Source organism: Thalassophryne amazonica, chromosome 12 (genome assembly GCF_902500255.1).
Source record: "Thalassophryne amazonica chromosome 12, fThaAma1.1, whole genome shotgun sequence".
In the NCBI taxonomy this organism is placed as follows: Eukaryota; Metazoa; Chordata; class Actinopteri; order Batrachoidiformes; family Batrachoididae; genus Thalassophryne; species Thalassophryne amazonica.
In genome coordinates, this window is record NC_047114.1 from 68,064,865 (window position 1) to 68,077,606 (window position 12,742).

Genomic DNA, 12,742 nt, shown 5'->3' on the forward strand with positions numbered 1-12,742 from the left:
CAGACTCCCTCACACCAGACTAACCTATGTGGCACATGGCCTACTTCCACCACTCCCCCACCCAGGGGAACAAAACACTGCGGAAAGACGTTAGGGACACAACAACCAGCCCAATGTGGCACAAGAAAGGAGAGGAAATAATGCAAGAGCAAAAATGAACACTTGGCATCCTGTGCTTCAGCTGGTGCATTGCAGCGCACAATGCGACACAAGAGTTGTTAACTTTGTTGACCTCCAAAAAGTGAATCTGCTGCAAATTGTGAATTTTCTGCAAGCCATTAATGAAAATTTACCATGAATATCCCCAAACTGTTAATAATTTTGCTACAAACTGTGAATAAAATATACCACCAAATGTGTACGCAGGTATCAAAACATAAGTCGCAAAACATGAATATCATTCACGATATATTTTCTTTAAGTTTAAGTAGTTAACGGATCAATTCGCATTTTTTTTTCTTTTTTTTTGGGGGGGGGGGGGGGGGGGGGGGCATCACTACATCCGGTGAGGCGGGAGGCAAGCCCCAAGCGGGCTCTCGCTTCTGGTGTCAAGCGCCTGGCCCCACTGGCTGTGACCTCCTCAGCGGATAGCGACAGGTGGGGAGATTGACTGCAGTGGTAAACCTGTCAAACAACGCAGGTGTCCTAAGGTAAAGTCAGGGAGGACAGAAACCTCCCGTGGGACAAAAGGAAACTTGCTTGATCTTGACTTTCTGTATGAATACAGACCGTGAAAGCGGAGCATCACAGTCCTTTTGAATTTTTTGGTTTTAAGCACAAGGTGTCAGAAAAGTTACCACAGGAATTAACTGGCTTGTGGCAGCCAAGTGTTTATAAGGACATCACTTTCTGATCCTTCGATGCCGACTCTTCCTATAATCATGAAGCAGAATTCACCAAGCCCACTAATAGAGAACGTGAAAGAGTCTAATGTGCGCGCGAGTCAAGGGGTGGCACGAAGTTCCGTGGTGCAATGAAAGTTAGAGGTAGTCATAATCTAGTCTAATCTAGTCTAATCTAGATAGTAGAGTCACACCATTGGCTCTTCAGCCAAGCACATACACCAAATCATAAAGAAACTCACGTATTGCGAGATGTGTGTTCATATTTCTGGAGATATTTTTTTCATTATTCACGTTTTGCAGTTCAGTTTGCAGCTGATTCAAGTTTTGGGGGGTTAACAGCTTCCACCTGATGTCTGACAGCATCCGTGCCGAGTACCTGCATCTTCAAAACACAAGTCTACTTGTGGTCATGTGGGTGTGTTGGTCTAAATATGAGCAGCCGCAGAGCTGATTAGTTTGCATCGTTTGGTATGTGCAAAAACCTGGTCTAAAGTCTAGAACATTATATTTCTGCTATTTCAAGGGTGAAACGGTCAGACAATTGGACAGAGTGGGTTCAAAGTGGAAATAAAAAAAATAATGATTTAAAAGTAATGACCCTTCAGCCTCCATGGGTGGCAGAATTCCTGTGATGTTGCAAGGCCGTTTGGCTTGTGACCTTAATGTCAAGGTCATCAATTTTTGATCTTGACTGAAGTCGTGACCTGATACACCTTCCCTGAAAGTTTGGTTAGGCTAGGCCTCTCGATTCTAGAGAAACTGCACAAACAAGTCAATAGTATATGCAGCCCAACACCCACCGGCCCGCCCGCTGGAGTGACAACAATGCTCCTTCAACCTAGGCCTTTACCCTGAGGATGAGGGGCAAAAATGCTTTTCAAAACTCTGGTTTGTATCATATTTTCACACTGCTTTTCTGGGGTGTGTGGATGAACAGGGATCTGATGGGAGATGTTAGATGTAGGCTATTGACAATACCGTAATATGTATGCCACCTTGTGTTTTTGAGATAAAAATCACTAATCACACATTTCATCATTAACAGAAAAGGGAAGCTTAATAGCATCACCTGTGTCAAAGTGCACAACAAACAGCAAGTTACCAGTTAAAGACAGTTTTAACTTACTTATAAAAGTGCTGCATGCAATGGCCAATCGGAGTTTCCAATCATTCACAAATTTACATCAGATTCCTAAGCTGAAACTGCTGCAAGAACATGCATACAGCCAAGCATGGTCACCAGTAGAGCACATAAATATTCAAATGTTTTCATCCAACTGTCACAGCAACATCCAGCGTTATGTCTCTTGTCAGTTGATTTGGTGCATGCATGCGCTCTCCTTACACATCTGTTTCCTGATCAGAAAACAGTGGCACGCCACAATGAATGTTGAATACACCACAGGAAAACCCAAGTCACCAATTAGGTGCCACTCTGATTGGCTGAATTTATGTTACGCTCACAGAATTGTCATCACAAATGAAGAGGATAAATCCAACCCTTTGCACCCAGCTCTGTGCTTAAGTTTACATGCTGTCTAGATAGAGAAAAAAAAACAAAACTCAAATCCACCTGCTCTATGCATTATGCACAAGCTGTCATGATAGGGCCCTTGATCTCTCTACCTCTGAAACACTTGCGTCACATTATTTATTCTTGTTCATATCTGCTCATTCTGGCCTCTTCTCCTGTGTTGTGTTCTTTTTCTATATTTCATTATGGATCTGGCTTATCAACAGATGCAAAGATTTCTGGGAAGTTGGAACCAAGCAAGGGTTTTTTGGCGGTGGGGGTCCTGCTGTGCTTTGCACTCGCACACTGTGGCGTAATGCTGCCTGTAGCGGAGCGTGGTAAACATTTCTGGACCCTTTAAGTGGAAACACACTGCTATAAATAGAAACAGTTGTCTCATTAGGGCCCAATCAATCCAAGATAGAATTACAGCATTAAGCTCAGAGCCAAATTAGGACACCAGTAAATTCACATTAAAAGGAGACAGAAGAATGAGTTGGGCTCAGATCTGAGCAATATCATGTCGGGTGACACGGTAAAATTGACTCTGCAACAAAGGAGAGAGAAGTGTTGAAGCAGAGCTGTGATTAGTTGTCGTGCTTTTTCTCCATTGGAGCGCAGTCTTGCTCCAATTTGCATTCATGTGCTGTGCAAGACATCAACACACACAGGCAATTTATGAATGTGAAATTGCTCCGTTTGTCAAAGTATGGACATGCATCATTTAAACCACATCAAATATGGATGCTTTGAAAAAAGAAAAAAAAAAAAAAGAGAGAACTTGGATTGCTGCCTTTCACATTCCCTTTAAGAGAGACTGTCTGTCACGACGGTGGCTACACTGTGTCCCCTCGCCTTCCTCACAAAAGCATTTGTATGTTTAAATGGGGCAGGTGCTCCATGACCTCATTCGTAACTACCCATTTTGGAATATTTTGCAAAAGCATCCCTCAGCCAACCTCGTTTATTGAGCACGTCCCTCACTGTTCTGCAGCATCAACAGCATGGCATCAGTCGGAAATAAATCCCAGCAGAGGTACTTCATCTCTTCCTGTCTTGCTCCACCCATCCAGCAGTTCCAACAAGAATTCCCTGACTCGGATTACTCTGAGGGCAAAGACTCTCCATCAGCCACTTTAGCTACCTGTGGCAGGACCAACTCTTGGAGATGTTGTTCACAGAAACTTTAGGTGAAGTCAATCTGTCTTCACCAGGTGGCCCAAATTTCAAAATAATTAGCCGCAGAGCTCCAGGTCGGTGCACATTTCCATCAGTTTTGGTTTGGAAGCACTTTATGAATTATCTTTGATGTTTGTCTATTTCAGATGAGTAGGACCCACTGTACAAAAATTTAAGTCCTGCTCTTACACCCGGTGCAAAGCGATGTATAAAATATTCTAATCCAATTACATTTTTCTGCAAATCTGATTGTTTAATCGTGTGAGATTTCAGATTGGGTGTAAGGTTGCAAAATATTCAACCATTTCACTTTTAATGTAATACCCCGCGCCCTGTTACGCAAATGTCAATAATGGCGCTGTTAGCTGAGAGCAAGAGAAAGTCACGTATCGACAACGATTCCGAAATGGGTAAATTTAAGCTACCATACGAAATTATTGATGTGGATTCTGATACAGAATTACAGTTTCACATTTGATGGATTACTCCTCGCCCTGACCTGGGCACGCTCCCAGACCCCCTAGTTACGCTTTTTGCCATTGCCGCTTGTGGCCACATGTGGGTGTCAAAGTCGGGAGAGCAAGGGCCGCTTCGTTTGTATGGACCACCATCTTGAGTGGGTATAATATGTCCCACATTGGTAACACTGGTGGAAATCGACCCTGCAACCTTCTTGCAGTGCTAACCACTATTCCACCCAAAGTTTTATGCCAGATAACCTTTCCCGATGCAACTCCACATTACATAGTGATTGACTAGTGGTAGTCTTGAACTGGGGACATTAGATTCTGGAAACAAGTGCATTAACTGCTTGGCCACCACTGTTCTATCTTTTTCATTGGATTACTTGTCCCTGAAAAAAAAAAGAAAAATTAGTATTTCACTGCTGGATTCAAGATCCTATGTCATCTTGAAGACTAGGTATTGAAAACTCCAATTTTAAGTCACAGTTTTGGCAAATCCAAGATGCCACCATGATGACTTCCAGGAAAACAGAATAATCCATTTTGTGATTGGCTGTTATAAGAACTTTTCAAAAGTGTTTATTTTCAGAAATCTCCACAAAATGCCATCTAATTTTGCTACCGGATTCAACATCCTAAGTCATTTTGAAGACTAGGTATTGAAAAACAAATTTTAAGTCACAGTTATGACAAATCCAAGACAGCCACCATGATGACTTCCAGGAAAATACTGTAGAATAATCCATTTCTGATTGGCTGTTGTAAGAACTTTTCAAAAGAGTATAGTTTTGGAAATCGCCACAGAATTCCATCGAAAGCTAGTCCCTAAGCATTGTGAACCTGGTGAAGGAAATCCACTCAGCAGATTCTGAGATGTAGCTCCACACAGACGGACGAGCAGACGAGGCATTCTAAAGTGTCTGTTTCATTGGAAGACCTCTGCATGAGCGTTTTTAAGCGACTCTGGCCGGCCCATTGTGCAGCCATGTGTCATAAACCATAAATAGCAGCTCTGCTGTGGCATGCTGCTCGCAGCACAGCTCAACAGTAAGTGTTGCCTTCATATCCACTTACAGCTGCTGTGGTTCTAACTGCATTAGCCTGTCGGTGGCCATTTTTAGGTGATTCTGCCATGCTGTTCCTTGAAATTCAGGGCAGATAACCATTCTGTTGCACAATGTATGTGGTTATTTCTGCGCTTCAGTGAGATGTGCTCAGGTCTGTGTGTGTTGGGGGGGTGTCGGGCTGACTTTCTTTGACAAACCGAGGCAAACAGAGAGAGATGTTATAGGTTCAGCAAATTCATTCTCAATTCAGCATATAAACTGAAGCGCACAAAGTGCAAGAACACATACATCACAATTAAAGGTTTTTTTTTGACATGCATTCAAAAGTGTGGCCTTGTAATCAGCTTGAAACAAGACCTTATATGTGTTGCTGCAGCTTTTGAATGCCGACACAAGATCTGACCTGATTTCTCCTTGAGATGAATGTAATATTAATCCACAGTGCAGCATCTGTCTTCTCAAATGATTTCTGTGTATCTCAGTACTATTGATGGTCAGACGCTGATCTGAGAAGTTTTTCCTATTGGTAACCTCCCGTGCATGAGCTGCCATGATTTCAGCCCTAACCTTACGCGTGTCTCATACAGATAGAGAGCGGTTTCTCTTGGGAGATATTAGCCCTCCCTGCAGCCTCCAGAGACATATTTCCACATGCAGCTGACATTAAGTGTTTTTGCAGGGGCTGACTCGCACAGCCGTAGGCCATCCTTTTATACAGCTTCTCATTTTCACCTGTATTGATTTCTTGCTGCAAACTAATACGGGCGTCTATGCGCGTGCAAATGTGTTGACACCAAACGGCAAGAAAAAAGAAAAAAAAAAAACACTAATCAGTAAGAACATATGAATAAAAACACAAAAACAGTCACAATATTAGAAAGAAAGAGATGTGAGACAAGGGCTGTGATTTAAAGTAGTGTTCAGAATAATAGTAGTGCTACGTGACTAAAAAGATTAATCCAGGTTTTGAGTACATTTCTTATTGTTACATGGGAAACAAGGTACCAGTAGATTCAGAAGATTCTCACAAATCCATTAAGACCAAGCATTCATGATATGCACACTCTTAAGGCTATGAAATTGGGCTATTAATAAAAAAAAAAGTAGAAAAGGGGGTGTTCACAATAATAGTAGCATCTGCTGTTGACGCTACAAACTCAAAACTACTATGTTCAAACTGCTTTTTTAGCAATCCTGTGAATCACTAAACTAGTATTTAGTTGTATAACCACAGTTTTTCATGATTTCTTCATATCTGCGAGGCATTAATTTTGTTGGTTTGGAACCAAGATTTTGCTCATTTACTAAGGGGCTTGGGGTCATTTCATTCATTTATTTCATTCATTTAAAAAAACAAAACAAAACAGAAAAGCAGAAATAAAGCATCACAAATCACCTGAATGAAAAGGAGCAGAGAGAAGAACAAGTCTTATATTTTCTGCCCCTTTTTACAATACAATCTTTCAATATCCAGCGTCATTATTCGACATTATTTAACAGATTGTATTTCTTTGACTTGTCACATACCACTGACTTATTTCATAATTATGACATTATTTAGTAGATTACATCTCTGACAGGTTACATTTTAAACTTAAAACATTTTAAACATTATTAACAGATTACATTTTTTGGCTTTCTCACAGCCCACTGACTTATTTCATAGTTTCATACTTACTTAATACATCTAGTTTAATACGTTTTTTTAAATAACTTAAGCAACCTTAATTCTTTGATTTCTTTGTTGAGATTGTTCCATAATTTTACACCATTTACTGTAATACTCCGTTCCTTTACTTTGGTTCTGTATCTTGTTTTTTTAAAGACTTCTATTCCTTTCAATTTATAACTACTTACTCTTCTTCAAACATATTTTGAATGTTTGTTGGTAAAGTATTTTTATTAGCTTGGTGCATTGTTTGTAATATTTTCAAATCGACTAAATCATGAAATTTAAGTACCCTGTACTTAATGAATAATGGATTAGATGGATCTCTAAAACCACTGTTGCTAATCACTTTTAAAGCTCTTTTCTGCAGAATAAATAAAGGTTGTGTATAAGTTGTATATGTTGATCCCCAGATTTCTGCACAGTAAGTTAAATATGGAACAGTCAATGAATTGTACAATGTTAATAAACCATAACTATTTAATGAATATTTTTACTTTATGCAAAACAGCAATAGCTTTCACTATTTTCCCTTTTATGTAATTTATGTGTGACTTCCATGTAAGATCTTCATCAATCATGACTCCTAAAAATTTAGTTTTTTTTTACCCTTTGTATATCCATTCCATCTATTTGTAATGACACATTATTTTTTTCACTCTGTCATTAAACAATATGAAATTTGCCTTATTAATATTTAGTGACAATCTGTTTATATCAAACCAATATTTAACTTTTTTCAACTCTGTATTTATCACTTGTGCTACTTCCTGTATATCTGATCCAGAGTAAAACAACGTTGTATCATCAGCAAATAAAATGCTGCCAAGCACATTAGATACATTCACAAAATCATTAATATACAAAATAAACAGTTTGGGTCCAAGTACCAATCCTTGTGGTACTCCATAAATAATGTTACACAATTCTGATTTGGTATTATTTACCTGAACAAACTGTTTTCTATTTTCTAAGTAGCTTTTTACCCACTGATGTGCAATACTTCTTATTCCATATTGTTGTAACTTGTAAAGCAATCTTGAGTGGTCGATAACATCAAAAGCCTTTTTCAGGTCGATAAAAATACTTACAAAATAATCCTTATTTTCTATTGTTGTTGATATTTTCTCTATTAATTCCATAATTGCCATAGCTGTTGAATGTTTTGTTCTGAATCCATACTGAGCTTTATTTAAAATATGATGTTAGATTGTCGTTCTTCAGGTGGTGCATCCTCCCCATTGGCTCCACCAGAATCCACTACCCTTGCATATGTCCGATGTTTAGTTTCTAGTCCAGATATTATAACATCATCTTTTCTAGTGAATTGTTCAAGTTCATCTACACGTTGTTCAAGTTTCTTAATGATCTTGTCCTTCTCTTTAACCAACTTTTGGAGTTCTTTATTCTCCACCGTCAGCTTGTCTAAATTAGACATGTCTTTTGATATCCGGTTTATTGAAGTCTTTATCTCCTCTATATTTTCCTCGAGTTTATCTGTTTTCTTGGGTGGTGCCATGTTGATTATCTTGGACCAGTATGGCCACTATCAATTACAAAACAATTCTCACCCGTAGCCTCCACCACCACAGGTTCAGTCGCCGCACACCAGCCCTCCCCGTTGCTAATCTCAGTCACAGCCGCCCCCAGCCTCGGTCTTAGCCTCAGATAGCCACGGATGTAGCCGCCGTCAGCCCAAGATGTAGCCGTAGGCAGCCTCGGATGTAACTGCCGCAAGCCTAGGATGTCGCCGCCGCCAGCCCTGAATGTAGCTGCCGCTAGCCACGGATGTAGCCGACGCCACGGCCTGGATGTATCGCCCCCACCGATGACGCGGGCCTGGATGAACCGCCTCCAGCGATGCCGTGGGCCTGAACGAACCGCCTCCACTGATGCCGCAGGCCTGGATGAACCTCCACGCCGCGGGCCTGGATGAATCGCCGACCCAGATACGATCAGCTCACACTCAAAGTTATGTCCAAGATCAAACTCAATGCTCATTAACTTTCAAAAGTTCAGTCAGTTCACTAAAAATATGCACAGGAACAATGACTTCATCATGCAAAATCACCGCCACTGACGCGACGTCGACACATCTGATGCCATCTTCCGTCACATGATGATGTCTTGTTGAAAAACCCATTTCAAGGGCATGTCCTCTTCAGCATAAGGCAACATGACCTCTTCAAGTATTTTGACATATCCAAACTGATCCATGATACCTGTATGCGATATATAGGCCCAACACCATAGTAGGAGAAACATGCCCATATCATGATGCTTGCACCACCATACTTCACTGTCTTCACTGTGAACTGTGGCTTGAATTCAAAGTTTGGGGGTCATCTCACAAACTGTGATTCTTGGACCCAAGAAGAACAATTTTAATCTCATCAGTCCACAAAATATTCCTCCATTTCTCTTTAGGCCAGTTGATGTGTTCTTTGGCAAATTGTAACCTCTTCTGCACGTCTTATTTAACAGAGGGACTTTGTAGGGGATTCTTGCAAAGAAATTAGCTTCACACAGGCGTCTTCTAACTGTCACAGCACTTACAGGTAACTCCAGACTGTCTTTGATCATCCTGGAGCTGATCAATGGGTGAGCCTTTGCCATTTTGGTTATTCTTCTATCCATTTTGATGGTTGTTTTCCATTTTCTTCCATGCGTCTCTTTTTTTTTGGTCCATTTTAAATCATTGGAGATCATTGTAGATGAACAGCCTAGAATTTTTTGCACCTGCGTATACGTTTTCCCCTCTCCAATCAACTTTTTAATCAAACTAAGCTGTTCTTCTGAACAGTGTCTTGAACGTCCCATTTTCCTCAGGCTTTCAAAGAGAAAAGCATGTTCAACAGGTGCTGGCTTCATCCTGAAATAGGGGACACCTGATTCACACCTGTTTGTTCCACAAAACTGATGATCTCACTGACTGAATGCCACACTATTATTATTGTGAACACCCCTTTTCTACTTTTTTTTACTAATAGCCCAATTTCATAGCCTTAAGAGTGTGCATATCATGAATGCTTGGTCTTGTTGGATTTGTGAGAATCTACTGGTACCTTGTTTCCCATGTAACAATAAGAAATATACCCAAAACCTGGATTAATCTGTTTAGTCACATAGCACTACTATTATTCTGAACACTACTGTATATATAACTCACCGTATTGCGCAACTGCATCTTTATTGTGCCTTAAACTACATAAAATAATAAAAAGCTGCAAAATATGCATATTGATGAATAAATGTGAAAAACATGTGTAACTGCTTTTTACCTTTAACAGCTGTCATTTCTGTAAGGAGGCACTTTTGGAATGAGTTTAATTAATGCCTGATTAATTTAAGACCGTCTCACCTGTGCCTGAGGTAGCCCTGCCATAGGTGCACATAATCTACTCTCTGTACAGAGTCGAACCCCCACCCCGACCCCACCATCACCACTATGACACAAAGACTTCTAAAATACGGTGGAGGATGGCACCACCAACTGAGAAATAATCCCTCAAATTCTTGTTCAGAGGCGCAAACAGGTTTTTTTTTTTTAACTTTTAGCATCCTTGCAAGATTTTTTTCTGTATTTTTTGCAGATTCTCTTGAAATAATGCATGTACATCAATTAAAAATAAAGTAAATAAATAAAACAAAGCCTACATACAGTATGGCTCGTCAATTGGACTATAAATTGGGATTATTATGGTTGAAGGGCAATTTGCACTTTTACCAAGGTGTAAAAGGAAAACAGATTATCCTGAAAAGGTGATGTGAAACATCAGCTCCAGTTTGCCAGAAAGCACATTGAAGTCCTCTATTGCACTCTACTGTGACGTGTGGCAACACTTTCACAGTTAGTAGACTGTTCCCAAAAAACCTGAATGACCACGCAAGGATTAAGCTAGTGAGAGAAGACACCAAGACACCGTGATGTCTCCCTAGTTAAATTCTGCGAGGGTTTATTTACCTGAGAAACCTTCCGCACTACTTCACCGCTGACAACAAGCCCCTGAACAAAGGAACGTGCAGCCACAAATGTGCGTGTGACCTTCATCTTCAGTTCACGTGGCGTGTCTCCGAAGGGTCGCAATGTCTCCAACTGCTTTGACAAGCAATCCAAATAGTCTTCCCCTGAAAAAGAATGCATTATTTTTTTTTAACTCTAAAAAGAAATTCAGTAGCAATAAAGCAGTGAAATAATACATCATAAATCCCTTAATGGTTGCGATTTTGTGTTTAATTTTAAGTACTGCAAGTTATTACCAATGGAATGCTGTCTGTTTGTGTAGTAGAACAGCTTCTCTAGCAGCCTGGACCAGAAGTCATTGAGTACCTCCTCCAGGTTGACGTTTAAGCCTTGGTAGTAGTGCCTCAGCTCCGTGTACAAGTCCGAAAATACCTGGACATTCTGAGAGTAGATGACTCCCAAAGACTGAGTAAAGGTCTCCTGTAGGTTCATCTCTGATTTGTTCAGCAGTTCCAAAAAGTAGCCTAAAGACACACAAAATGTTAAATAAGGGATGATACATTTGGCTCAGAAACAACAGGATTAGTCAGTATGGAGTGTTGGGTATTATATAGCGGCTGAGTGGATCCTGTTATTTGATTGGTGCATTGTATGTCACATGACATGGATTAATTCATCCCTTTTGTGTTGTATTGCATTTAGAGTGCGGATTGGTTCCATTTAGAGTGCAAATTTGGTTCCATATGTTTGGTACCATTGCACTCTGCGCACGCACACACACACACACACACACACACACACACACACACACACACGCGCGTTCTCATGCATGCTTGCACACATGACCGTACACGCACATGTGTGCACACACGTGATCACGCACACACGTGCACAAGCGCACCCACACATGCTCGTGCACGTGTGCCCACACATGCTCATGCACACACAAAACACATCCTCTGTGCTGTCTGGAGGCTGTTAGCAGGAAGAGAGAAGAAAAGCTGGACTCATTTCTGATGTGATTTTTTTTTCCCTGCACTGAGGATGTACACAGTTTTTTTTTGTAGTACACGCATGCACAAGCGCCGACCAGGTTGCGTGTGTGCACACACGTGGGAGGAACAATGACTCTCTCGAGACATTTTTTTCACTGCAGTGAGGACATACAGTCGACCAGGCAGTTGTGTGTGTGCGGGCGGGGGGGGGGGGGGGGGGTTGATTGATTGAGCTAACTGATGCTGCCACACACACAGACACACACACACACACACACACACACACACACACACACACACACACACACACCAAAAAAAAAATCCACTCCGCTGTAAGCCTCTGGATGCATGAAAACCTGTTCACATGAAATGCTGATGTGATTTTTGGCTGGACTGAGGAACTACACAGTCTTTTTTTTTAATGGAAGTCCGAAGTCAGTGCACAGCATCACTGGACTAAAAGTCACAGTGGAACACCAAACTGTAAGTCCCTTTTCTGTTGTTTATAAATTAATAAAATATCAAATGACAAGGATCTATTTTAGCTGTTATATAAAACAAATGATGAATATTTTTACATTCTTTCAATGCAACAAATATTTAATTTGGTGAAAGCTGGAACAAACTATTCAACTCAGCTCCGCCAAGTTGAATGGTATGTTCCAGCTGTCACCTCATGAAATATTTGTACCATTGAACTCATAAACATTCATTATTTGTGTATTATTTTGTCCTTATTGCTTTTATATACCAACCAGTATCCAATTGCAATATCTTGAAAGTAAATTATCTTATGAGGGGAAAAAAAAACAAAACTAAAAAAACATTTAATGCTGATGTACTATATCCTTGATGCTGTCGAAAACATTTCAGTAATATGAACATACAAATGTAAATGTTAAACCTGATTTGTATTCTTACTGTGTCACACCACAAACCCACATTTGGCTTATACCGTCAGTGCCAAAGAATTTGAGGATGTCGCTGTTGGGGACATCAGAGATTTAACAGCACTTCAGGGTACAGAAAATCCAGCTGCACCTCCA

At 40.5% G+C, this 12,742-nt stretch overlaps 1 protein-coding gene across 1 annotated transcript in view; it reads right to left on the reverse strand.

Annotated features, from left to right (window-relative positions):
• The window catches only part of gpc1b (glypican 1b), a 268,996-nt gene that overhangs the window by 21,730 nt on the left and 234,524 nt on the right, over nt 1–12,742 (reverse strand). The window contains exons 4-5 of the mRNA XM_034182371.1: nt 10,998–11,225; nt 10,702–10,865 (exon numbers count right to left, since the gene is read on the reverse strand). Coding sequence (XP_034038262.1) covers nt 10,702–10,865; nt 10,998–11,225 — 392 coding nt within the window. The remainder of the gene's footprint in view (nt 1–10,701; nt 10,866–10,997; nt 11,226–12,742) is intronic.